The sequence below is a fragment of the Andrena cerasifolii genome, chromosome 15, assembly GCF_050908995.1.
Source record: "Andrena cerasifolii isolate SP2316 chromosome 15, iyAndCera1_principal, whole genome shotgun sequence".
Classification (NCBI taxonomy): Eukaryota; Metazoa; Arthropoda; class Insecta; order Hymenoptera; family Andrenidae; genus Andrena; species Andrena cerasifolii.
Genome location: NC_135132.1, coordinates 7,462,773 through 7,489,807, shown reverse-complemented (window position 1 = coordinate 7,489,807; position 27,035 = coordinate 7,462,773). Strand labels below are relative to the sequence as shown.

Below are 27,035 nucleotides of genomic sequence, written 5' to 3'. Positions count from 1 at the left end.
TATTGAAGAGCTGTATAGGTGCGCGTAGCCCGAGGGATGGAGGAAAGAGACGCTCCGTTTCGTTTCCCGTTCTCTTTTAACCGCGGCGATATGTAATTCCATTAGGCGGCTCGGTGATATGTTATTTAAACACGCGCGGCTTAAGTTTCGGCGGAGCGGGAGGATGGATTTAACTGTGTAGAAGTCGTAAGTTGTACATAAGTTAAGGAAACACGAGTTTTTAATAAAAGGAAATGCTGAGAGAAGATGACGAGTCCGATGGGTGTGATTATTTCGACGGCGTGGGTAGAAATGCAACTGAATCCTCTTTATTTCCGTACAAACACTTACGATCACTAATTGTCCCGTGTCTCTACGTTCCCGTGTTAGAAAAATAACAGCAACAGGGGGAGCGAGTCTCTCCTTAAATGCGTGCTCCGGCGTTAAGCTCGCAACTAACATTGCTAGCTGATAATTTGAAACATCTGTACGCCCCTTCTGCTCCCTAGTAGATAATACGTCCCCTTTTCAATTGGCGTTGAAGCCCGGCGACCTGCCCGATAATCAAGGATCGACGAACGAAATCATGATGTATCGCGTGCCGTTGGTCACTCGAAGCCCTTCGTGGTAGTGGGTCAGTCGTCCGGGATGCAGCAGCATCCAACCCGGCTTCGTGTCCGTTACCGAGCAGTTGTAGCGAATGAATCGACATCCTCCGCCCTCGTAGTCCACCCCCGCCCTGTTCAGGGCGATGTTGATGGTGTACGTTGAGCTGTCGTGGTGTGGCTTCAACAGCGGCTGCTCGTCTGGGCGATACCTCACGACGAAGTTCATCAGGGCACGCGGTGGCTGTTCATTTGCACGGAAACAGAGGATTGTTAATGCATCTGAGGCTAACGTAAATACACTGTTCGAAGGAATTAGAGGAGTACTTAATCGAATGAGGCTTCGATAGGTAAAAAATTGAGAGGCCCAGTGGAAAACAGGCACATGCCACGTATGCATAAGTTTAAAAACTGATTTGATAATAGTTATCATTTACCATCTAGTTCAAGTACCGCTTAAAATAATTACAACCTCGTACCGCATTTCTTATGAAATTAATTTTTCCTTCAACTTGCTCTCCTCTAACATCAGAAAGGGTGGCATGTGCTTGTTTTCCACTGGGCCCCTCAATTGTAACGCGTGTATTTTGCCTGTAATATTTGATACGTTCTCGTGTATTCCTCCGAACTGTTCCGAGCAGCGTATCACGAAAGGAATATTTGACACATAATTGGATAGTGATGGGACCAGGCGTGCCGCGAATTACTTCGAAGTAAGCTACTTTAAATAATAAATCTTAGGCAGCGAAGTGATTGGATACTTATACGCATTGAGCTTGGTCTCATCGTTAGATAGGCGCTGAGAATAAAATTGGAGGATCAATCAGAATTAGTGATGGGATCCGAATATATATATATATATATGGTGGACGTATGTGCGGGTCCGAAACCTACCAAGTCGTTGAAGCAAGAGTTTCAAGACTTCCAGGACGATCAAGATTTTCAAGACTTATCAAGACTCAAGACTCAAGACTCAAGACTCATGACTCATGAAGACTCATGACTCATGAAGACTCATGACTCATGAAGACTCAAGACTCGTGAAGACTCAAGACTCGTGAAGACTCAAGACTCGTGAAGACTCAAGACTCGTGAAGACTCAAGACTCGTGAAGACTCAAGACTCGTGAAGACTCAAGACTCGTGAAGACTCAAGATCCATGAAGACTCAAGACTCATGAAGACTCAAGACTCATCAAGACTCAAGACTTTCAAGAGTTTTAAGCTCCGAATCATGTTCGAAGTGCTTCGAATTAGTTGCCTGATATTGAAGACAGATTCGAATCGCTTCGACGTGCTTCGGATGCCATCACTAATCAGAATACGAAGCCTATCACCAGAGAAGGATGCAGTGCGGCTGATTTGCAGAAAGGGTGTTTGCAATTTGAGATCTGTGTGCATGTGTGAATAATAATCTTGTGCAACCAGTAAAAGCCTACCCCCGAGTCCGCACAAAGCTGTTTCTGTTAATTCTTACGCTGGTATTGTAGCCTATAAAAACATGCTCTTGCAAGGGGCCGACATAGTCGTTAAGAAATTGCAACCAAGACTCGTGGAGGCCGACTTGTCTCAAGTGAATGTCTCGCGTCGGGACGGCTTCGTATCCGCCATCGATACGGGGATCCTGAAAACGAGCGACGCATTCGTTAAATCAGTGTTTGATGCCTTACATCGTGATAATATCCGGTGAACACGAGCTCCTGCAGAGGTCTGGCGTACTCCTTTAAGAAGTATAGCCACTGCGATTCATAGTGCACTTGAGTCATATGAATATCGCGAGTTGGTACGTTTTCGTAACCACCCGTTAGTCTTGAATCCTGCCGAAGAAATTGCATTATAATAGTGCCCTCTCTTCGATCGCTCTGAGCCGCGAGGGTTCAGAGTAGAGGGGTGCCTTACTGCGACAGGATTAACTTATCGGAGAGAGGAGGAATATAATTCTCATACATGGTTCGATCCGTCCGACCACTTGCCGAACGCTTCCATGACTGCCACCAGTTCCTTCGTGAACTTCTCGTTGACTATGGGGAACCAGTATACGTCTGGGCAGGGCTGCGGAGGGAATTCAATCAAGTTTTCGATCAAGAGACTTATGAACTTAAGGGAATATATATATATTAAGCTTGCCTGCGTGGGAGTTTCTTTGGGACTGAAGTTCTTGGAGTAATTCTGGTGTATGTATTTCCTCTCCCAGTCCAACTTATTGTCGATGATCTGGTACAAGTCAGGATAGGTCATTGTGATGTCGTAGCTGTCCGCATTAACCAGATGCCCAAAGTCGAGCCTGTTGCTGACGTACATGAAGATAGATCTCTCCCTATTAGCATAAGCGAAGGCCATGTCTGCGTCCAATTCACCCTCCGAGTACGATGGACGGGTCTCCTTGTTCCTTATCAACGTAGCGTTAATTAGGTAACAGTTGCTGATGAACGGCACGTTCCACAGTCCCCTGGAACAGAGAATTTCATGGGAATTTGATTTCCAATGAAGTAATGATAGTCTTCTTCTTTCTCGAAGCCTTCCAAAGCTACTTTGTTTATGGCAAGCGAGGAGCACAATTGGGCCCGACTGAAAGGGGCAAATCATTCATGACTCAGTGGCCACATGTGGGTATCTGGTCGCTTCGATATTCTCAGGGGCCTCAAGGCCAGCGAAGAAGCAGACACATAAGCACCGGTTGTTTGCTTGCCATTCGAGGCAGTGTTGTTTTTCAGAGGCGATCGCTTAAATGTTTTGTAAGGCAATCACTGTGGTGTGGTGATTGGCTGTTGGGCACGCTGGCAATGGGTTTATGGATAATTATCCAATTGAGATTCATAACTCTGCCACCCGGTGACAGGCATGCCCATCTAGCGCAATCCGTTTATATTTTAGGCAGTAGGGACAGATGGAGGCTCAAAGCCACCAATTTCGCTTGGCCGCTTGAAAGAGGCATCTCAGAAGCTGTGGCACTCTTGGTGCAAACGCCTAGCTCTTTCTGAGTGGAGTTCTACGTTGAGATGCTGTTGGTGCATCACAGCGACTGCTGCCAAAGACCCTGAAGTGTTACGCGGAGAAGTTCTATGTCACTGAACGAACCTAGTGCCAGTCGTGGAAGACAAAACACACCCGAGTGAACCTATATCTACCTAAAACAAATGAGGAGATGGGGATTTCTGTGCCTGTGCCTGTTCATCTCTCTGCTGATGAGCACAGTGGCGGCGAAAGGTGGAGGAGGCAGAGGGAGCAGCAGAGGGCGCGGAGGAAGAGTGTACAAGTCACGGATGCCTATTCTGATCCCCCATCGGAATCCAGCTAGCGCAAACTACTACGAGAACAAAGATGTAAGTGTGAACTCCAGCGACTTCAACCTGGGCGAACCATGCGCCTATAAGAACTCTAGCTTGCGTTCCTCTGGCATGAAAGTTTCGCTGAGTTCCTGAAAATTCCAGGGGGCCAGGATAGTGAAAGCCTCTCACTTCGAGTTAGATTACATGCTAGGCAGGAAGATCACCTTCTTTTGCATGGCTACTGGGATTCCCAGGCCAGAGATCACCTGGCTGAAGGACGGGATTGAATTGTACCACCATAAGTACTTCCAGGTAGTCCTATCGCTTAAACTTTGTATAATGAAACTTTACGACTCGCGGTTTGTAGGTGCATGAATGGCCCGTCGGTAACGACACGCTGAAATCAAAGATGGAAATTGATCCTGCTACTCAGAAAGATGCTGGATATTACGAGTGTCAGGCGGACAATCAGTACGCGGTCGATCGACGCGGTTTTAGGACAGATTACGTCATGATCTCCTACTAAAATCCATACCTCCTTTCAATTTTCTACAGATTCCGTTCATTATGCGACACTTGAAAGTAAACCGGCTCGTTATAAGCAAGAAGTTGAACACTCAAACATGGAGCTTTGACTTCTAGAGTTCTTAAGGGGGGAATTCTATTCTTTGGACTAAAAACCTAGCAAAATTTGGGATTTTTTTTTAAAGAAACCAGCGATTCGATTCATCTGAAATTTGGACCACGTTTTGATGCATCTTTGAGGAAGCTGCAGTTTATTTTATATTAATTTTTAACCATAAATATAGTAGTTATGCATGATCGACCATCACGCCGCGCAAAATTCACCGACTGTTGGTGTGCATGATATTTATCTACCAGGTAATCTGAAACAGAAAAATGAAACGGCGTTTTATTTTATACATATGTAGCTTGAAATTGAGGAACCAGCAAAAAACAAAAAAAATTATTCAGCAGTGTGGAGAGTTTTCAAACTGAAAGGTCTGAACCTTTAATTTTTAACTTAGCGGTATTCTGGTTCATCAAATTCAAGCTACATATATACAAAGTAAAACGCTGTTTTATTTTTCTGTTTCAGATTACCTGGAAGGTAAATATCATGCACACCAGCGGACGACGAGTTTTCCACGGCGTGATGCCTAACTCCCCTATTTATTACTCAAAATGAATAAGAAAAAAACTGCAACTTCTTCAAGGACGCATCAAAGCATGGTCCAAATTTCAGATGAATCGAATCGCTGGTTTCTTAAAAAAAAAAATCGCAAATTTTGCTATGTTTTTAGTCCAAAGAATAGGATTCCCCCCCTTAATGACGAAAGATACATTTTCTAGTTTAAAAGACCCTGCAGGCTTCTTGTTTATAAGAAAGTAGAAGCGAGAAGCGCGAGCTAGTTCAGAAATGAATTTGCAAGGAGTTACAGGAACCGAAGACTGATGAGATGCGCCTGTTAAATTCCCTCAAGCGATCGTTTGCTCAATTAAAATGTAATCACTGTGGACCTGTGTAAGTAAAGCATACGAAACAGCACGCTGCTTTCTTTAATGCATGCAGCCCGGCGTTATTAAGAATCCCAGCGCATAACGGTGTACTTGGAAACTCCGAGTTCCCCTAGCTCTTATTCATTAAGTCACAATTGACTCCCATAAAGGTGGTGCGTGCGCTCTGCGAAGCATAAAATATATACAAAATAGCTCTCCGTTGGAAATCTAATGAATGATCAGCCTGCGCTCGACCAAAAATATCACCCTGGAACCAGGCGAGTCTAAACAAGCGCTGGGGCGACAAGAGTTGAGGCTTGCGGACAATTGGAATCAATTGGCACAGATTTATCGGTCTCCTAAATAATGGAAATTAATTGAATCAGCGCGCTTAGCTTCAGCGAGTCCCACTTTCATTGTACTTGATTCCAGCTTGTTTAAACTTATTCGTACCCAGCCCTGCGTTAAACATCTAGTTAGTGGATTTGCAATCCCTCGATGACCGAGTTGAAATAGGTGTCAAAGAAATAACCAGCGCACGCACAGGCAACACACGTGCAGCCCGGTATTATCTGTCTGCACGTCTGTAATAGATAGGAGAGGACACTAGGGGAGTAATGAGTAGGTGGCTGTCAGTTGCATCGGAGTTCCGTGTGATCGTCGTACGTTGCCTGTACTCGGTGAGTATCTGCAGCAAGTATTTAAAACCGAAGCCCTATCTCGGGAGGCAAACTCAACGAAGATATCGCTGAAGAAGATGTCAAAAGGGCCCAAGTCTCGTTAAATACCACAAGTCCCCGAATTTCCTGAATAACCAACGCGGAAGAGCTTTAGAAGAACCCTAAATAACGATAGGAATTGTTTCTCCGCTTCTAAACGAATATAAACTCTTCGCTGCTAATCTAAGTGCTCCCGCAAAGACCTCTGCCCACTAATTTTACGGTACGCTTTCATTCGCTTCCCCCAGAACGCCATGCCGCGCTCTATGATGATGCTGTTTCTGTTGATCATACTGCTGCTGAACAGCCAGGAGATACTTGGGCGGAGAGGAAGAGGCAGAGGTAAAACCAAGTCGCGAGTTCAAATAGGATTGCCTATAACCGGCAAGTATCGCGATCCAGAGAGCGATCAATACTACAACAACCAGAACGTACGTAGGACCACTCGGCTTACAGATTCCCAATTGTTCAACCGTGACATTAAAAATGGTTATTCAGGGTGCGAAGATAATACTGGCGTCCCACTTCGACTTGGAGTACGTGCTAGGGCACAAGATCGCCTTTCTCTGCGTGGCGCGCGGAAACCCACGGCCGCACATTACGTGGTTCAAGGATGGAGCTGAGATTTACACTCACGTCTACATGCACGTTAGTACGCTCGATCCTAGCCGGGATAACAGAAGCCGGAGCTGTGTGACGATGTAAATTTCGCAGGTGCACGAGTGGCAAGTGGGAGACGACAGAGTGAAGTCGAAGCTGGAGATCGATCCCGCCACCCAAATGGACGCTGGAGTCTACGAGTGCACAGCTGATAATATGTATAGCATCGACCGCAGATCATTCAAGACTGACTTCTCTATCGTCTTCGATTAAGCTTACGCTCTTCCAAGTAGTTCAGAAGAAGCGCCCATATACTGCAAACGATTAGTGCGATGAAACTGTACGATGTAGGTCTAAAAATGTATAACTCCTGTACACCAAGTTTGGTAATAAATTCAGTTTGTTAAAAGAGCCGCTTAGCAGGCGTTTCGCTTACCTTCGCTCGTTCTTCACGATCTCTACGTAATCGAAGCTCCTGGCGTAGAATCCGTCATCCATTATCGCGCCCCAGAAGTTGCTCCACATTTTATACGGCCTGACCAGCAACGGAGCTACGATCCCTCGGTTCTGGTCCACCAGCAGCTTCAACGTGAATTCGTTGTCCAGATGCGAGATGGAATCGATCGAGAAGTACCCGGAGCATTCCATCAGCACGCAGTAGTCCCTTGAATTTCAGGATTTCATTTTAATGCGAGTTAAAACAACTTCCAGTCCGATGAGAGTCTTACATGGCCAGGTTCCTCGCGTCGACTTCGCTTATAGCGTCGCTGGGAACAATCTGCTTATTGCTCCTGTACTTCTTCCCAAAGTGCTTCACGAACTTGTCGACGGTGTCTTGATGATAAGGCACGTTGTTGTGGATGAACAGGTGCAGCTTCGATTTCGGGTAGATTTGCTCGCGTATCGCCACGAAGAATTCCTCCAAGAAGGGAGTGGGATTTTCAATGAAAATCGCGATTACCAGAACAGGAAACGTGTCCGGCACCGACTTATCGATCTCCACGGTGTCCTCCCAGCACATCACGCACCCTTCCTCGGGGTTCCAAGCATTAGCCAAGTAATTTCCCAGAGAATTCAGGGACAACTTGCTGTAACCGTTCCCGTGAAGTATCAGTGGCTCCGTCTTGTAGACAGTGTTCACGAGGGAGGCTTTCCCTCCCTCGAACTTCAATTCCACGTCAGCTGTGAAAGCCAGTGTCATTAGCACAAGAGAACACCTTTACGGGAAGGCAGATCTTTTGGTGTTCGCTTACCTACTACCCCGTAGAGATTCTGGAATATCTCAGACCTGTGATCAAGCTTAATTTGGTGGCGCTCCCTCAGCTCCTGGTCGAGATACACCTTGGTGTAGAATAACTGATCGTCGTCCTTGTTTTCTATAGGGGCGTGCGTTAAAATTGCGTAGACGTCCGAGGCGTAGCCTATGAAGCCTCCAGAATTTAGGAAGCGTTTGCCACGAGCCACCAGCGGATACTTAGAGGCTAGCGATCTGTCTGGCCAGCAGGATCCCTCGGCAGAGAACAAGACTCTGGCATTCGAGCTCTTAAACTTGTCGATGATATTATCCAAGCCGCCCAGAAATATCACGTCGTAACTGAAATGCGAGGACAGCTACTGAAGTAAGAGTCGGGAATCAATAGTATAGGAGTCTTTGGGGAAGTAACCTGTCTGTGAATATCACGATCCTCTCTTCGTCGTTTTGATACTTCTTCAGAGCCTCTGCCAGGAGGTTCACTTTGTATCCTCCTCCCACGCTGGTCTTTATATTCTCTCCACCTTGCCAGGGCTCGCCCACTCCCAGCACGTTCAAGTTATCGAGAAATCCATAGACACCGATAGACCTGCGGTATCTCTTGTAGCCATCCGTCTCGTTGGTGGCCACAGTGAACACAAGGACATCTGGAACGCATAATTAGGGAAATAAGTTTGAGGATTCGTTGCATAGATTCATTATTCCCCGCTGGAAACAGTTAAGAACGGTTTATACCAGCTCGTTTGCATTTAAATCGAGGCAGTGGCGGATTTGACAGGGCGGCTGATGAGCAGTTGCCACTTGGGAAGGCCCCAACAGGGCCCAAAGAAAAAAAAAATATGGTTTTATACAAACTATATTTTTTTTTCTGTGCTATTGCACTGAGCCATTTTCAGTAAACTACCGCTTTAGTTTCTTGAAAAATGGGCCCCTGCTCGGAAGGCTCCCCCCCCCCTAGGCCCCTGTCTTCAAAAATAAATTATGATTTTATCTAAGCACTTTTTTTCTATACTCTTCCGTACATTTACCCCTTTTTAGTAAACTACCTCTTCATTTCCCCGAAAAAATGGGCCCCACAACGTTTGCCACCTGGGCCTTTCTTCTTAAATCCGCCACTGGTGTTTAGCAAGGCGGTATTCACGAAGAGGAGGATGCCCGAAGAAATGATCTACTTGAGATAACAAGCACGAATTATTGGCTGAGCAGAGTCGTTCATACAGAAAAGAATAAAGTATGCGGTCCCAAAAATTCGAGGAACGTATTTCTTCTCAAGCGTGTTCTTTATTGTAAATCGTAGCGCAGTGTATTCAAAGGCAGTTAGTCTATTTTTAAGCGTAATAGCATGGGCTTGCCACTGAACAAGCAAACCCAACGGCGTGGCTTTTTCGACGTGACACCATGATCCAAATATAACGCGGAGTCTGCTGACGGTGTTAAGAGTCACGTCATCTCGCAACAGAATCGGCAGATTGCGAGGCCGTTGATCATAATTCTCAGCTCAGGAGTTGCTGTGAACTTTACCAACGACTCGCAGAAATATTAAGGGGTTATGCCTAGTCAGCTGGCGAAAAGGAACGCGATTTTCGGGATTTTTTTCTGGAATATCTACTGTATATTTTTCTTACAACTATTCGCTTATTTTAAAAGCATATATATGCAGCAACTCTCAGTACTATTGTTATAGAAGATTAAAAAAATTAAGGAATAACAGCCATTCTCGCGGAAGCTGTTTTGATACCGATATTTCGAAAACCGCTGTATCGATTGGCCTAAACTTTTGCAGACTTATTTTATATACCAAAGACTAGTAGATGACCGATTTTTTATTTTAACAAAAACTCTATTTTTAATTAACGAAAATCGAACAATTCAGATATCGAAAAATCGTGGTTTTGTGTTAAACGGCCGCCATTTTGTCAAGAATCAACTCTTTGAAAAACCCTTCGCTCATCTACTGAATTCAACCATGTATCAACAGAATCCTTTTGAAGTTTTAATTTTAGATAATCCGGCTCAGAGAAATCGTGCTCACCGCACAGTGCCGTTATCAAAACCGCTTCCGCGAGAATAGCTGTTATTCGTTCATTTTTTTAACCGACTTCAAAAAGAATTAGGTTATAGATTATATATAATACTAAGTTAAAAATAAAATAATTTAGAGAAAAAATTAAAATCGACTTAAAAAAAATTAAAATCGACTTAAAAAAAATTAAAATCGACTTAAAAAAAATAAAAAATGCACTAAAAAGTAAAAAATAATTTTTTCCCTTATTTAATCTACGACTCTCATATTTTGTAAGTAACGCCTCATCATTTGCACTGTGTAAATCTGAGGCCGACTTAACAACATCGAGAGTCGTAGATTAAATAAGGGAAGAATTATTTTCTACTTAGTGCAATTTTATTTTTTTCAAATCGGTTTTAATATTTTTTTAAAATTTTTTTATTAATGATTTTCTATAACAAAATTACTGAGAGTTGCTATAGATATGTACTTTTAAAATAAGCGAATAGTTGTAAAAAAATATACAGTAGATATTCCACAAAAAATTCCGAAAATCACGTTCTTTTGCGCCAGCTGACTAGGCATAACCCCCCCTTAATACAGCTGTTTCAAGTTTTCTAGGACGTTTACAAATGGGCCAGAAGGCCCCCCAAAAATGTATGATGTTATCCAAACACTATATAATGGGCCCCCCAGAAGGTTTGCCAGGTGGGCCTGTCTCCTTAACTCCGCTACTGTCTTCTAAAAGCAACGCCATAAAAATCATATTTCCAGATTTTCTAGTAGACTGAAAAATGCAACGTTCGCATCACCGACTGGTGACGCGTGGGCGCTCAGGCACCACTGCCCTAGTAGCGTTTGAACGTGGGCGACGATCGTTCTTCCCATAAGTCCAATCAACGAAAAGAAATGGTAGTACGATTAGGACAGAAGATGGAAGAACAGAAGCATCCACCGGGCAGTGAGTCGCTTATACCGGAGCGATGCAACCGGAAATGTATATCAGAGCGATGCAACCGGAAATGGAGAGATAACGACTCGACTGTACGGTCCAGTTATCCAGCGGACAGATGAGATGCAAGAATTTAAATTAGAAAAGCAATTATCAAGTGTTCCTCCGGTGCACTGCGCGGTCAGTGCGCTGCTGGTAACTGTGAAGCGGTTTAATTCTCGTCAGTAATCGACGGTTGGAGGAATGAGCGCATGGCAATTGAACTTGCGGACCTAGAAGACCAAGTAATCGTTTCGAGTGGAGTCCTCAACTCTGTGGGCGTTGCGCTGCACTGTGGAGGCTTGAAGGATGCCCTCCGCTATGCTGCGATTTTTATTGTGCCAATTATCGCCGCGTAATGGAGCCGAGAGGAGGGCAAACCGTAGGTTCGTTAACGAAACGTTTGCTGGGCCAAGTCTCCGAGGACTGCTACCGTGGGCAGGAGTGGATCTGAAACTGGAACTTATGTGGGTTTGGAGATCGCAAGAAGTTGGAATGGAAATGCTCTTAAGGAGTTAAATACTAAAGCTTTGGAACTGGTAACGAATCCAAGTAGAATCGCCTTGGAACTAATAGCGAATTAAATTACTAATAACTTCGAAACTAGCAAGAAGTCCAAATAGAAATGCTCTGGATTCGAATATTAAAATTCCGGAGACAGTGACAAAACAAAATACTATTTCAAAAATACTAATAACTAGTTCCACATTTAAATCGCCGAACCAGACATCCATTAATCCCAAACAATTACTTACCGCAATTACAACTACCCGGAATTGCGAGCAATTACTTCGCATTATTTCCCGTGCATCGAACAAAGAATCACTATGGCGAGATAATTCACCCGTCAGCGCGAACAATCGCCGAGCACTGTCAATTTCTCCGTTCGAAATCTGACACCCTGTACGCGGCCCCTTTCAACCCCCATCCAACCGTTCCCTGAATTTTCAACGCACCGCGATAAAGCAGCGCGGACGAAACGTTTCCCTTATCTTTGCGCCCAGTAAAATTACGTCACGGATAAGAATACGCGATCCCGCCTGCGAGGGCCTCGAAAGGGGTCAACCGGCCTCGGTCCAGTTGCCTGATAAACGAGATAAAACAGCGTCCAGGCGAGCCGCCGGCCGAGATGAGCGCGGATACGTTCCCGAACGATCGCAATCTGCATTCCGTGCCACGAAGATCCGTCGACTTGCAGACGGCGCGGTCGAGCAGGCTCGATAATCGAAGGAACTTGCGCTCTTCGGGGTCAACGTACCGAAAACTTTCCCTGCCGGGCGATCGCCGTAAAAGCAGATTTATTACGACCGTTAATCTACGAAGCACCGTTAAGCCTAACGATCGCCAAGCTTCCCACCGCGGGCCCAAACGAAGTCCATTCAGCACCGACACGCGAGTGCTTTCATTCATGATTTAGAAGATTCTCGTAGCCGTCCAACAGCGGGGTTGTAGCGGACAATGTGCTCTAGCTACGCACTCGGGAATCTATTTTATGGGATTAGGGATAAACAGGGATTCCATTCGTACGAGAATCGATTCGAACGAATTTACGGGCACGGTAAACAGCCACTCTTCTGTTCGAAGGCTCGAGGTGAAGTGGACGAAGGCTTTTTACCGTCTGTACTCGCTGGAGTCTCGCTGACCACGTGGTACGTGAGGAACAGGCACCAGAGAAGGCAGCATCCAACCTTCATTTCACGCATCTCGAAAGCACAAGGACCGCGTACGCGTGCACGAACACATCGAACGCACTGTGCAGACTAAATGAGACTAAAGGCCAGAGCGGAAAGCTTGCCGCTACTCCCACGCCTCCTCTCCCCCTCCCCGTTTCCAAAAGACCGCCAGCGGACTCTTGTAAACACTGTTTGAACGCTCCTGTAGAATGTTGCGAGGGATTTAATTAAGCGAGAAACGCGTGGAATTCGGGGCTCGTTGATTCGATAACGATTGATCTGCACTGCGTGCGCACTGGCTGGCGGCTTGCGCTTTGATGGGGCGCTTGCTTACCTCGCTGGGTCTTTTCGGACCCGAGTGTAATATCGGTACGGGAAATTTGGGGAATTTATACTTCTAGAATATTTTAAGAAGCAAAGTGTGAAACGGGTACTGTAGGATAGTTAATACGGGTCAAAATTGACACAGGAGTCAATTTCCGCGTGATCAATTGAATTGCCCGCCATCTGAGGTTTGAGACCGAGCATCTGTAGGAAATGGATTTGTGGAGGCTTGTTTTTTAATCAGAGACGATTAGGATGCACAGTAAGCATAGAATTTCTCGAAGGTTTCGATCTCCTTTTAGGTTAGGAGTTAGATGGATGCTATATTGTACCTTTGGGATGCTCCAAGCTTCGCAGACGAGAGTTAATAATATTTTGTGGCGGAAAATCGCGGGACACTTCTTTCCATGCAGGTAGTGCATTGTAAACTATTATCGACTGAACAAATAGTGCTACGAGTACTCTGAAGATGACGCTTCAAGGGGTACCAAATTAAAGAAACGAAAATTAACGACGAATTCTTCGGAAGAAATAATATTAAAATCTAGAAATATGCATAGATTAGGAAAGTACTAACAGTAATTATCTCCTAACCAATTCAGCAAATATTCCTATAGATAGGTACCCGCTGTGAATTGTTAATAAATAATAATAAACTTTTTTGCAAAAAGTAAAAAACCGACTTCAAAGATGTGCTAAAAAAGATAAAAAAATTTAAGTTGGTGCCAAAATAAAAACAAAATTAAATCGGCTGCACGCGTGGCGTCTCATTAAATTTTGTGCGCGCTCTAATTCCCAGGCGTTAGTGTGCTAATGGACTATAATTGATAAAGGTTTAGAAATTATTTAATTTTGTTTCTATTTTGGCACCGACTTAAAAAAAATTATTTCATCCTTTTTAACGCATCCTTGAATTCGGTTCTTTACTTTTTTAAAAAAGTTTATTATTTTTTAATTTTTAGTTACCATTATTTGAAGTCGGTGAAGAAACTTTTATCGTAGTACCAATTGGGGAACATACTCCATATAACAAGGAAAGAATCATCCAAATCGGTCCACGCGTTACAAAGTTATGCGTGAATATACATACATAAGGAAATATACGTAACGAATTGAGTAACCTCCTCGTTTTGAAGTCGGTTAAAAAGACATTCGAAATGGTTGGTAACACTTCGTGGATAACTAGACCGTTGCGAAAGCCTTTATTATCGACCATCATCACATTTGAATATCAAAATAAATTATTCATGTGTTCGCTCACCCTTCATGGGGATGCCTGATGATTCGTTTTTCTCTTTATGCCTTTCAGCGAGAATCTGCTCGAAAACGTTCGACGACAATCCTTTACACGACGCGTTTTCATTGTTCTCCCGACTCGAACTGAAACAAACTTCCTCGACCGCCGCGGCGAAACTTACGTAATTCGATAAAAGAACAGCGAAGAGTAGAACGCCTACCCCCCTGCTCACCATGTCCCTTTATACAAGGCACCCACGGCGACCAAGTTTCTCAAATCGAATGATACACTCTAACAGCTTCTGGATATAGAAATTCTATATTAATAAATACACGCCCCGGATTCCCCGTGTTCACTGCGTCCAGACTCGCGATCCTTCTTCAGAAATAAATGGAGAAGAGAGATGTCTGTTACTTCTACCTTTCCGCAGTTAACAAGCGAGTCCCTCCCCGAAAACTGTCCGACCGATGAACCAATAGAACTAAATCGATCTAGACAGACGATGAAATCATTTATAGGTGAAATGGGATTCGAAAGCGCGACGGATCGCGTCGTTTTTGTTAAGGGAAAGAACCGAGGGCCTGGCGTACCGTGACCGCAGGGTTCTTTCTTCGTTTCACTTCCTACCAATTGCAAGAGACTTTTTATCAACTCTGCAGGGGATTCGGTGAGATCATTTACCGATGCGAAATCGGAGCTCGTGGATCGTTCGCGGGGCCCCCTTGCTCAATATCGACGATCGCACTGCAAAAGATTACAAGCGATTTAATAATAGGGGTTATCGTGTATGTAGGTAATTGAGTTAGCCGGGAGAGCCGAACTAATGCCCAACAAATAGGATTAAGCATTGATTTAATACGATTAACTGGGGCAGTAGAGTGCACGATGCTGAGGTTTCTTTAGCGTTTTCATGGGAACTCGCTGGCAGTGTCCGCGCACCCGTTATCCACGCTGCTCCAGCTCTGTAGCGATTCCCGAACAGAGCGAGGCTCCACCAGAAGATGGGGAAGGATGACGCTGAGACCGTGGCCCTGAAGCAGGAACTGGAGGACCTGATCAACAAATGCAAGGTTAGAGAAAAGTAGACCAGACCAGGTCCCAGGAATAGTAATGGCGTGTATGATTCACCTTCGACAACAATGCTGCTTTCGTTACACCCAGGAGGACCAGAAGAAGCAACAGGACGCGACTCTGGAGGACGCGTGCAGCAGTGTAGCGGACGCTCCGAAGGTGAAGTTATCTACGAAGAAGTTATTAAAGGGACACATCAACAAGGTGAACTCGGTGCACTATAGCGGCGACAGTAGGTCAGTCTAACGGTCACTGAATTTCTGGAAACGGGGGTCTGCGGATGATGCGAAAAGAGGCGCTCTTGCTTGCAGGCATTGCGTGACGGGCTCGCTAGACGGGAAGCTAATCATCTGGGACTCTTGGACTGGCAACAAGGTCCAGGTAATACCTCTGCGCTCGGCATGGGTGATGTCTGTAGCCTTCGCGCCGTCAGGGAACTTCGTCGCCTGCGGTGGCATGGACAACATGTGCACCGTCTACGATGTGAATAACAGGGATGCCACGGGGTCGGCTAAGATCGTCAGGGAGCTGCTAGGATACGAAGGGTTCCTCTCCTCCTGCAGGTTCTTGGAGGACTCCAAGATCATCACAGGCTCTGGTGATATGAAAATGTAGGTATACCAAGCAATGGTGGCTGTTCGGCATTCATTTTGCGAATTTCATCCAGCTGCATATGGGACTTGGAAGCGAACAAGAGAATGTCAGACTTCTCAGCGCACGCCGGCGACGTGGTGACCATCAGCTTGGCCCCAGACATGAACACGTACATCACTGGGTCGGTGGATAGAACGTGCAAACTGTGGGACGTGAGGGAAGAGAAAGCTAGGCAAACATTCTTCGGGCACGAGGCTGACGTGAACTCCGTTTGCGTAAGTACAGTAGTGCAAGCTTCTTTCAAGCCACTATTTAAGTACTTTAAGCTGCATCGAACGATGACAAATCCATGAAAGGATGAGCGCCGGTTTGTTACACTGCAACGAGCGTTAAGTGTTTATTAGATTAGTCCCGCAGGCTCGTGTAAGGGTGATAACTTACAAACTCTTCAAGAATCACTTTCGCCCGTTCTGTTCAGTACCATCCCTCGGGGCAATGTTTCGTAACGGCGTCGGAGGACAAAACAGCGAGGTTGTGGGACTTGAGATCCGATCAGCAGTTAGCAGAATTCAAGCCGCCTAATTCGAAGCCCGGCTACACGTCCTGCGGCTTATCGTTCAGCGGCAGATTTATATTCTGCGGCAGCGACGACAATTACATCCACATATGGGACACATTGAAGAACCAGTACAACGGTGCGTCCCCCTAAAACAATGCTGAATTAGACTGCGAAGGGTGACAGTGTTCTGCGGCGATTATCCTTGATTTACCTTTCGTTCGCAGGGGTGTTGTCGGGCCACGAGAATCGAGTGACGTCGCTGAGCGTCTCTGGCAACGGCATGGCCGTGGCCACCTGCTCCTGGGACCAGAACGTGCGGATTTGGGTATAGAAAATTGCAGGAGCAACGTCAGAGAGTGCCGAAGGAGAGAGAAGGAATGAAAGAGAATGATCCCGGTTTATTCCCGCTGAAACGTTTCTTCGCTTGCGCTTTGCCATCCTCCAGTCGAGTTTTTGATACAGGGAACAATCAAACTAGTATATTACAGTCGTTGAGTAACTGATACGCAATGGAATATTAATTTAAATGTGTAAACGTCTAGTGCCTCTGGAGATTTCTGTCACCTTGCCCGAGGAGAACTTGGGGGCAGTTGCCGGAGCTTGGTGCCGCTGAAAAGCAAAGAACGTTAAAGAGAAGAATATGCGAGACAGAAGACGAGGCGGATGAGAGTAACTGATTGTGAAACATAGACAGCGTTCCTTTCGTTCCATTTATATTATTTATATGTATTTATAAATAGTGCACATGGTATTCACAAAGAAAAAACTGCGATTCTAAACAGCGTATTTGAAAATATAGTTATTACATTTCCTGAATATATCCGATCCGTGGGAATTTGATTCTTGAGAACCCTCTACGGTAGCCTCGTAATGTGATTTACAATTGCATCAATTTATTTCTACATTATACATGTAACATTGCCTCTGCGCAGACGTTGCAGAGTGGTGCTTCGAACGGAAATGAAAGAATAGAATAGTGATAGAGAGAGAGAGAGAGAGAGAGAGAGAGAGAGAGAGAGAGAGAGAGAGAAAGAGAGAGAATTTTTCTTGCCCGTGTTCCTAATACTTAAAGAGATTTGGTATTCGTTAGGCATAAATTCTTAATGATCAAGGGAAGGTGCTCCTTTAATATAACGACGAACCTGTTCGACATAATCCTCATCGCCGTAAACCTAGGCCAGTGGCTACATTAACTGTATAACGTAATACACATACTATGTATTCGGTATACGTGCTATCGTGTACTATAACGAACTGATCATTAAAGAATGCTTCGATGCGACGGTTAACGAGTTACACCTATCGTGCATCTTCCTTCCAATACTGCATGCTGAATTACGCTCAAAGTAACGAAAAACCTTAAAAAGACCGCTCGCCCGTACCGAAGTAGTACCTAGCGCAGAATTAAACGTAAGTATACACAGAGCAGAGATTCGACGGAATAATTGAGGATAAAAAATTGATGTTAAAAAATCTTACGGTAATTGTATCACGTTATTATAATGCTTATGTACATTCGTTTATCCTCGAGAGAAAGCGCGGCTCCGCGTGGCAAGCTGCGACTTGGAACTTCGTTCCGCATTCATGGCGCGCGGGTTAGAACCCATCGAGGTGGACTAGCAGGGCCACGATCACTGTGGCGCCTGCTTCTTTGGTTGCCCATTTGCTTGATTCGCATTGAGGGTCGTTGCCGTCTTTCCCGCCGTGGCTGATCGTGTACGAGCCAGGTCTCACCAGCAGTTGGAACGCAGTGGACGCGTTCAATTTCTTGTTCGACTGGGTGTCGATGTACCTGGGGAACGCCAGGCATTTAGTAACACGTGGGGTAGTGTTACTGTGGTCCGAAGGTACTTACGGATACTTTCTTGTGAACTCTTCGGACGCTGCGTACTTTATACTGGGAGAGAAGACCACTTGGGGATTCTGATCCTTGCTCTTTATGTTCATGGTGAGATTGCTGACGTCCAGCTGCTCCTTCGTCATGAGCTCCCCCGTGTCCAGGATCAGTCTGCAAGTAAGGGGTAAAGTGAATGCGTCATTAATTGAAGAGCCGGGTGCAGTAACGGGACTAGCGCTTGAAAATGCGAAACAGTATTGTTCGAATGCTAAGATTGGAGAATTAAATGTTAAATTGGATTTTAAAAAATATAGGGTTGTGAAGCTCGTCGCGACACACATTTTTTCTCTTTACAGTTTTTTTATCCGATTATTACTACTCGAGATAAAAATTATAAACGAAAAGCTTTTCTTCCAAGGGGTTATACCTGCTTAGTCAGGAGGCCGAAAAGAGCCGAATGTTCGTGAATTTTTTTTGAAAAAGCGGAAGCATATATTTTTACAGAACTTTCTGCACTTAAAAGAGCAACATTTAAAGAACATTTGGTAATTTTTTTGTAGAAAATTATTTAAGTTTATAATAAAATTACAAGCGACATCCAAGAAATCTTTTTAGAATGTAGTCAGTAACCCACTGCCAGCATCTATCTTCGATTACCTGACAGCATCCAGGCGTATACCGTAGAAAGTAACATGCCACTTGTCCGTTGTACTCTGTGGAATTTGATTGGCGTTGATGCTTTGCTTCAACGGGAACCTGGCCCAGCCGATCGGCACAGCGAACTCCGCCGGCGGCTCGCCTTTCTTGCAGGTCGGACTGTCCCCTTCCACTTTATAGCAGCCGCTGCAGTAGCACAGCACATCGTCCAGGGAGAAGAACTCGTCCGGCAGAACCAGCGACTTCTTCAGCCTAATGCACGCCTTTAAGTATTCGCACTTCTTCGAGGACAGAATATTCGTTCCAAGAGGAGTGGATGGCAACGACGGGGCTTGCGGCAGTTGCAGCGACGGGGCATTGTGATTGAGCACTGTATCTTGCCCGGACAGAGTGATATTCCCACCAATGGAATTATCGATAGACACAGTGTTGTTCCAGGACATGCTCAATCGCACTTCGTTGAAATTCGAGGTGACGGTGTTGGAGAGATCAGACACCGCGTTGCTCAGCGTGTTCTGGGAGGAGAATGTCTGGGAGGAGCTCAGCATGTTCCCCGGCGCGTTGTTCTGGTGGGCAGCGTTGTTCCCCTGGCCGCTGGACGCTATACTTTCGTTTATCGCGTTGTTAGGGTTCGAGCTGGTCATGGCGCTATTCGCGGTGCCGTTCTTAATATTAATATTAGTCGCGTTATTTATCTCTACATTTGTACATTCATTCCTAATACTCGAGTGCTCGGACTGGCTGTTGTTCAGCTGGTTCGAGTTGTCGTAGCTCTTGTTCTTGATGACTCGCGCGTCGTTACTCACGTCCGAGCTCAGGTCCAAGTGATTGCTACTGGAGACGCCCGGGGCCGGCTTATTTTCAATACTGTTCGCCAGATGGGCGTTGTCGTTGCACACCGAATACTCCACTATATTCTCGTCCTTAACGTTCGAGCCGCACTGGCTGGGCACACTTGGCGAGGTGGAGCAGGACAGGTCCGAGGTGGCCGCCGGGATAACGTTCTCCTTCACGTGGCACTCCAGATCCGCTTTCTCTCTGGAGTTCTCCGCGTCCTCCAGTTTCGTCCTGATGCACTCCATAGTCGCTATGGCCGTGGCATTGTCGACAGGCGCGGAGGAGAATGGCTCGGAGGAGTTCCCAACGATGGACACTTGCTCGCACTGGCCATAGAGATCGAACACAGCGTAGGCGTAGGGCGGCAAGTCCGTGGCAGCTACACCTTGGTCCACGCCATTAATAATTAAATGCAATTTGCTCTCTTCGTCGATGAACAAACCTACTACGGAATTGGACTGGAGCCCTTCCAAGCCAGCTCCGTACTTCGTTTTTACCTAAGGAGAAGATTCGAGCAGTGCATTGCTATTTTGCTTTACTAGAATTCTGATCGATGCTCACTCTGATCCCATTATGAGATATCCAGTCGCTGCAGATAATCCACGAGTGCTTCTTAAAGCCCAGAGCGGTCAAAGGGAAGTTAGCTTTCTCCGGCGAGATACAGCTTACTCCGCAGAGAATATTCGATACCCATCTCTCGTTTATCTTCTCTATTTTTACTAGAAACGGCTTGCCCTTTATCACAGGGCGACTAGACATTACCACCCCTTGAAAGGTAATGAGATATAGAAAACTGCTGGAACATGTTTAGTCATAGGTACAGACGACGAACGGTACCTTGATTATAACTCGCAACCCTTCGCGCGGTGGTCTTTGTTTCCAACTGTATATTCCTTCCGTGGTTCTCGTGGAACTCGTAGTTCCAATCGCTCTCGCCAACCGAATTGGCACCGCACTGCGTTGGCGTCAGTGTCACATCGTTTACCAGCTTCGCTTCGGATATATCTGCCGACGTGTCCATTCCAGCATCGCTGTGAACAAAGCGGTAAGAAAGTGTGCCTTCCAGGAGTCTATTCAGCTGCGTCAATCGAAACATACTTCCGCAATACAGGTGGCATCGGGTCCAGCAATAGCTCCAGAGAATCCTGCAGCCTCAGGCTAGCGTTCGGGGACACTGCTGGGTTCTGTTGCTTACTGCTTGTGACATTTACAGCCACCGTACTGCCAAACAATTCAATCACAACGTACACCATTTCTGGTATGTTGGACGTAGCTACGCCCATGTCCTCTCCGTTTATATAAAACTTTAAGTTACCCTCATGCGTGCGTTTCATTCCAATTTTATCACCCACCCGTAACCATTCCAAGCTTGGACAGTAATTCATGCACAGCACGTACCCGTTATGCCTCACCTCGTTACCTAGGGGTGTAAAGTTTTAACGAAATGTCGAGGAGTATATTGAAGCTAGATTTTTTAAAACCTAGCAGAGCATAGCTTAGCTTTCAAGTGGATTTCTGGCTTAAGGAGTTGCGCTTAGTCAGGAGCCCGAAAAAGGTGTGATTTTGGGGAATTTTTTTCTCAGAAACTATAGGACTTTATTAAAAAAACCGCTTTTTGTTTGAAAGGTAGTAGATTTAGCTAGGTCTCTGAATTTTGGCGTTAAAAAATATTTATTAATAACAGCCTACCTTTCGAAAAAAGTTTTTTTGAATAAAGTTCTATAGTTTCTGCGAAAAAAATTCCCAAAAATCACACCTTTTTCGGCATCCTGACTGAGCGTAACCCCTTAAAGGCCGTCGCGTATCTTGGCGAAGCGCGACGCAGCGAGTCGAAGAAATTACTAATTAATTAATTCTCGCCGCGCTTCGGTCATCAATTGTTTATAAACTTTTTCTCCTCGGCCTAGTGAGAGCTTGCCTTAAGACATCCAAATCAGTTCTCCCTCCAGCCAGAGGCTTCTCAATTACCTGTTATATACCAAGCGTCCGCAGGAATGGATCTCATTCCAGGCACAAGGTTCATAGACGTCAGCCAGTTCCCATTCTCGTTACTTACAACGCCTATCCTTAAACAGCCGCTCCACTCCCTGGCAACTTCTTGAATGGCAATTTCGAATATCTCGTTATTCTCTAGCGGCGTCTCGCTTAACAATACAGCGTTATTGTACTCCCTACACCTAGTCGCAATCGTCCTATCGCTATTCAACTGAATGTTCAGCCCCACAGACTCGTGGAACTTGTGCATAATCTCTGCCTGGGCCTGGAGCTGAATCACAGACGTGGGCTGCTGACTAGTACTGTTCTCGGATGGCAAATACTGTTGGGTCATCGGGTCCCTGCGCTCCGGCAGTACAATCGTCACCTGGCAAATCAACAGGCGCATAAATTCGCTTCTTTCTCTGCTACGGTCTCGTTGGAAAGAGGCAGAGCGGTAACACACCTGGACACATTGACCGTACAGATCGATCACGGGGTAGACGTGAGAAGGCACACCTGTGCAGGCAAACCCTTGGTCCACTCCGTCCAAGTAGTAATGCAGGCTACCGTCCGAGCATCGCATCATACCAATTCGATTGCCCTCCACCAGCTTATCCAGATCGCAGGCGTAGTTATTCCTCACGGTCACGCCGTCCCTAATAACGTTCGACCCGGAGAGCATCCATGTGTCGTGATCTATGTCCGTCATCGTGGATGGAAAGTCCAGCTCGTCGGGCCTTATGAGGGTCAAGCCTGAAAACACTCTCCGGTTTCTATCGGTGTCCAGGAACTACGGATCATTGTTTCTGAGAAATCTACCTGCTTCGATGGCACCTGTCCATCGACCAACCATTTTGTCAATGGTCACCTCGAACATCTCGCCGTCCCTAAGCGCGCGGTTCGCTATCACGATCGCCTCGTTGAATTCGCCTAGAGCCCTGGGCCTCAACGCGGTCAACCCGTTGTTTATTATCTTCGCGTTCTTACCGTGTATGTGGTGAAACCTCAAGTCACTGCGGGGCACGATTAATGAGGAATACCAGCTGAGATTACCAAGCCCTCCGAATGGATGTCTACGAACCTGTACAAAGTCGTATTGCTAAAGCTGGAGTTGTTCGTGGCGGGGCTGTAAAAGTCTGTATTGTCAACTATGGTCGCCTGCGCGGCCTGCCCGTACAGGTCTATGACGCCGCACACTCTTTCAGGCACATTTATAGCAGCGACCCCTTGGTCAGCACCGTTCACGTAGAAATGCAACGTCGCGTTATCCTTCCTCATCACGCCGACGCGATCGCCGACCTGCAGCCCGTCGAGGTTCTGGCCGTACTGATCTATTATGGTGGTGCCGTTGTGCATCACACCATTCTCTGTCATCATCCACGTGCCGGATCTGCAAGGGACATGACCACCTTCGAGCAATAACGGGGGCGATGAACTTAAAGTATATTCAAGGGGATACGATACACGTCCGGCATAACCTGGAAATGTTATTTTACATACCTAACGTTTGTCATTGTGAATGGAAACTCCAGCTCGGTCGGAGAGTGTGTCGTCACGCCTATTTCGATGGACCCTGCCCACTTCACCACGATCTTGTCCAGCCGGACTTCGAACAACTCGTTCGGCTTCAGGGGCCTCGAGGTCAGCACCACTCCATTGTTGAAGTCATCCATTACGCTGGAAAACAGGGGCGTACGGTATTATTTTATTTTCATTTATTTAACGGGAAATACCCTTTGGTTACAGTAAAGCACATAGCTAAGGGGCAGTCTATAATAGAAAAATATACAGAGACGTTTCGCAGCATGGGAAAAATAATAGCAAAAATAAAAGTAAAAGTAGCTTTAGCTTAAGGGGAATCCTATTCATTGGGCTAAAAACATAGCGAAATTTTAGATTTTTTTTTTAAGAAACTAGCGATTCGAATAATCTGAAATTTCGACCATGTTTTTATGCATCTTTGAAGAAGTTGTAGTTTTTTTTTTATTCATTTTTAATAATAAATATAGGAGTTATGCATGATCGACCATCACGCCGCAGTTGTCCGCTGGTATGCACGATATTTCTGTAACCACTGAACCGAGTACCTTCAAATTTGGTCTGTACGTCCAACAAACATTACTTTATACTTTGATGAACTAGGATACTGATAAGTTACATACTTCTTTGATTACATAAGAAAATTGGCGCCAAATTCTATAGCAAAAGTTAAAGTTTAGGATCTTTCAATTTAAAAACTCTCCACACTCCTCACAAAATTTTTGTATTTTTTTCTGGCTCATCAAATTATGGCTACATATGTATACAGTGAAACGCCGTTTCATTTTTCTGTTTTAGATTACCGGTTTCCTACCAATCAACAGTATATCCCTGCGCGGTACGAGTCTATTCTACAGTGGAATGCAGTATAGACGAGAATACCCCTTTAATAATAACTTGTGTCTCGAGTCGTTTAGGCGCTCCATTAAAAACTATAACTTTTCTACTTACTTAGGCCTGTGCGCTGTGCGTCCATTGTTAATCACTTCCACGTGGGTGCCGCAGCAGGAGTGGAACATGAGTCTGTCTGGCGGTTCCTCTTCCGTTTCTGAAATAGAGGAATACTGAAATCGTAGTACTCCACTGTGGCGTATAATGCCGCGTTTCCACCAAAGCGAGCACGAACAAAAGCATTGTTCAACAAACAGAACAAAACGTTCACGTACGATTCGTACGCTGAGTTTCATTCATGTTCGTGGCGGTGTGAACACGACTAGAACAGACGAAAACGTTCGCGAAGACTGTTTTTGTTCGTGTTCGTCTTCGTGGAAACACTGCATAACGAAGCGTACGAATAAGCTCACCGTTTAGTCCTTGCAGGTGCAGGGTATTCCTCCTAGTAACCAAGTTCTGCTCCTCTCTCTCATCCCGATCAACAATCGTCACTTTCACAGTCATACCATAGAGATCGATAACACCCCAAACGCCAGTAGGTACTTTCGCAGCGATACCCTGGTCCAAACCGTTAATTAAATAGTGCAGATTCCCATTGCTCCTTCTCACCATGCCCACCCTGTCTCCTTCCTGGATACAAAGCTCCATTAACGCACCGTACCCTAGAGGCTTCTAAACTCCATTAAACCCTCGCAATCTTACTCTCAGCTCGTCCAGATTGAACTCCCCATATTCCCGGCACATGCCCTTCCCGTTCACCAGAATCCCACACCCGGACATCATCGTCGTCCCCGAGCGCATGTTAGTCATCGTCGCTGGGAACTCCAGCGCCGTAGGGCTGTGCATAGTGACGCCCACTTCTATACTGCCCGACCATTTGTACACGAGCCTGTCGATTCGCACCTGCACAGAAGCGAATCATTATACAGGGTCATCATTTAATGTTGCAACCCGCGCTCGCGCGAACAGGTAAAATGGCAACAGCGCCTCGGACGCATCACACTACAACCGTGCACCGTCCCGGCGTTCGGAGAGCTGCCAGCGACCGCTGGACAGCAGTGGTTTTAGGAAAAATTTTAGGATGGCCTCTTTTAAATTAACGTCGCAAAGAGCTATTCGGAATTTCCCGGACCGGGTTGAAGAATTCGGGGCCTTATTCGTATAACTTTTGATCTGTAAAAGATATCGGAATGCGATTTAATCGGAGCGCGCGTCTCGCTCACCTGGGCCGGGAAATTCCGAATAGCTCTTTGCCACGTAAATTTGAAAGAGACCATCCTAAAATTCTGGCAAATCTCCTCTCGCCTGGCCGGCGCATAGTTGCAGTGGAATGCGTCCGTGAGGCGCTGTTGCCGTTTTACCCGATCGCGCGAGCGCGGGTTGCAAGATTAAATGATGACCCTGTAGAACCCCTCGGCTACCATTCCACCTCCATCTTACCTCGAACAATTCGTTATCCCTTAACGGCCTATGAGTCATTACTACTCCGTTATTAAATTCATCTAAAGGCCTCCTCCTCTCCGCGGTCCTCGCGTTATTGGACAACTTCACCAGAGCGCCGACCCTCTCGTGAAACCTCAGTCTATCCTCTCTAATAGCGGCAAGGCTCGGGTTTTTCGGTAAATTAACGTTTACATTAACATTTAAATTAACATTCAAGTTAGCGACTAGATTAGTTGTGGAGGAATTGGACGCTTCCCCCATTGCGGAGTCGTTATTAATCTCGACGACGTCTTTCGGCTCGTTGCTCAGAGTCGAGGCGACCTGCGGGCAAGTCATGGTCACCTGCACGCAATCGCCGTACATATCTATCACCGCGAAGATGCGGTCCGGTATATTGGTTACGGCTACGCCTTGGGAATACCCGTTGATGTAGAATATCAACTCGTGCTGGAATTAGAAGAGCGTAGAATCATTAGCGGTCCAAGGAACGACGGCGAACTCATAGAGACTTACGTTGCGCGTTCTCACTACGCCCAAGGTGCTCCCTTCTTTCAGAGCGCTCAGATCCATTCCGTACATCTCTACCATCCTGACGCCGTCGTGTACGATACAGGAGTTCGCCATGATCCACGTTCCGTGGCACAGATTGGTAGCGCAGGCCGGCAGCTCGATCATCTCCGGGTCGCACTTGGTTACGCCTATCTCTATGCTGCCGCTCCACGATATCATCTGCGGAAGAGGGGATCAGTTGAAACGCAGCGCACCGCTTTGACGGTCCAGCTGCCTGCGCAGTGGTGTTGGCGTACCGCGAGGGAAGCGAGGGTTCTACGATACCGTCGGAGAGCGGAGACGGTAATGCGGTGCGTAAAATGGTTATGGGAAGCGGATCGGGGAAAATGGGGAATTTGTTGGCGGCTCGTCTCGTGACAGTGGTCGTAGAGAATGGGGGGGCGGGGGGCGGTTGACGCACGGATCGGAGGGTGGTGAATGGAGAACTCGGAGCTGTGGACTTTGTAAACAACAGTTTGACAGATGACGGGGGGGCTGAGTGGATGAGCACCCCGGGTGGACCTGATGCCCGTTTGCTACCTTCTTGTCGATGCGGACTTCGAAGAGCTCGTCATCCTTGAGCGGCTCGGCGCTGAAAACCAACCCGTAATTGTACTCGGAGAAATCCCGCACCGCCGTGCGGTTGTTGTTCGTTAAAGTAACACGATGACCGCATCGTTGGTGAAACATGTCGACCATTTGTTGTGTCGACCGACCATCGACATATCACCAACCGTGCGTCACTCCCACTCCTAGCAGTCGCTCTGTCTCTCTTCGGGCAGTGGCTGCTCCGCGCGCGTCGCCTCGCTCTGTCCTCCTCTCTCTCTCGCTGCCAGGCGCAGGCTGCGCTCAAAGAGGATGAGATAGAGTGGAAGCATCCCATAAGAGCCCGTGTTAAGAAATAATATATGAGATTCAGCGCCCT

The 27,035-nt window shown here is 46.2% G+C and overlaps 4 protein-coding genes across 8 annotated transcripts; 2 read left to right on the top strand and 2 right to left on the bottom strand.

Annotated features, from left to right (window-relative positions):
* Window positions 1-286: 286 nt before the first annotated feature.
* On the bottom strand, window positions 287-12,695 carry Plod (procollagen lysyl hydroxylase). 2 transcript variants are annotated; one of them, XM_076828355.1, is made up of 9 exons: window positions 12,535-12,695; window positions 8,336-8,570; window positions 7,925-8,265; window positions 7,400-7,853; window positions 7,108-7,335; window positions 2,711-3,032; window positions 2,531-2,635; window positions 2,254-2,400; window positions 287-828 (listed from the first exon to the last, which is right to left on the bottom strand). In XM_076828355.1, exons 1-9 carry the CDS (start codon window positions 12,620-12,622, stop codon window positions 544-546), a joined length of 2,205 nt encoding a protein of 734 aa, XP_076684470.1. In that variant the 5' UTR covers window positions 12,623-12,695; the 3' UTR covers window positions 287-543. The 2 variants fall into 2 exon arrangements, with proteins under 2 accessions (XP_076684470.1, XP_076684472.1); XM_076828357.1 differs by lacking the exon at window positions 2,254-2,400 and adding an exon at window positions 2,061-2,207.
* LOC143377275 (palladin) lies at window positions 3,608-7,083 on the top strand. 2 transcript variants are annotated; one of them, XM_076828360.1, is made up of 6 exons: window positions 3,608-3,906; window positions 4,015-4,164; window positions 5,946-6,032; window positions 6,320-6,502; window positions 6,570-6,719; window positions 6,786-7,083. In XM_076828360.1, the coding sequence occupies exons 1-6, from the start codon at window positions 3,721-3,723 to the stop codon at window positions 6,942-6,944; spliced, it is 915 nt and encodes a 304-aa protein (XP_076684475.1). In that variant the 5' UTR covers window positions 3,608-3,720; the 3' UTR covers window positions 6,945-7,083. The 2 variants fall into 2 exon arrangements, with proteins under 2 accessions (XP_076684475.1, XP_076684476.1); XM_076828361.1 differs by lacking the exon at window positions 5,946-6,032.
* A 2,212-nt stretch (window positions 12,696-14,907) lies between the features above and the next one.
* Gbeta76c (guanine nucleotide-binding protein subunit beta-2) lies at window positions 14,908-17,202 on the top strand. The gene is made up of 6 exons (XM_076828354.1): window positions 14,908-15,223; window positions 15,315-15,460; window positions 15,536-15,835; window positions 15,892-16,093; window positions 16,297-16,513; window positions 16,602-17,202. Exons 1-6 carry the CDS (start codon window positions 15,155-15,157, stop codon window positions 16,706-16,708), a joined length of 1,041 nt encoding a protein of 346 aa, XP_076684469.1. The 5' UTR covers window positions 14,908-15,154; the 3' UTR covers window positions 16,709-17,202.
* Neurl4 (neuralized E3 ubiquitin protein ligase 4) lies at window positions 17,078-26,949 on the bottom strand. 3 transcript variants are annotated; one of them, XR_013087272.1, is made up of 18 exons: window positions 26,651-26,949; window positions 26,075-26,290; window positions 25,559-26,008; window positions 24,821-25,021; window positions 24,529-24,748; window positions 24,176-24,272; window positions 23,186-23,362; window positions 22,767-23,075; window positions 22,505-22,698; window positions 22,149-22,438; window positions 21,677-22,070; window positions 20,807-21,128; window positions 20,546-20,739; window positions 20,270-20,475; window positions 18,872-20,205; window positions 18,233-18,385; window positions 17,857-18,169; window positions 17,078-17,770 (listed from the first exon to the last, which is right to left on the bottom strand). XR_013087272.1 is itself a non-coding variant. In XM_076828353.1 (17 exons), the coding sequence occupies exons 1-17, from the start codon at window positions 26,807-26,809 to the stop codon at window positions 17,974-17,976; spliced, it is 5,112 nt and encodes a 1,703-aa protein (XP_076684468.1). In that variant the 5' UTR covers window positions 26,810-26,949; the 3' UTR covers window positions 17,078-17,973. The 3 variants fall into 3 exon arrangements, 1 of the variants encoding a protein (XP_076684468.1); XR_013087273.1 differs by having other exon boundaries at window positions 17,892-18,169; XM_076828353.1 differs by having other exon boundaries at window positions 17,078-18,169.
* Window positions 26,950-27,035: the final 86 nt, after the last annotated feature.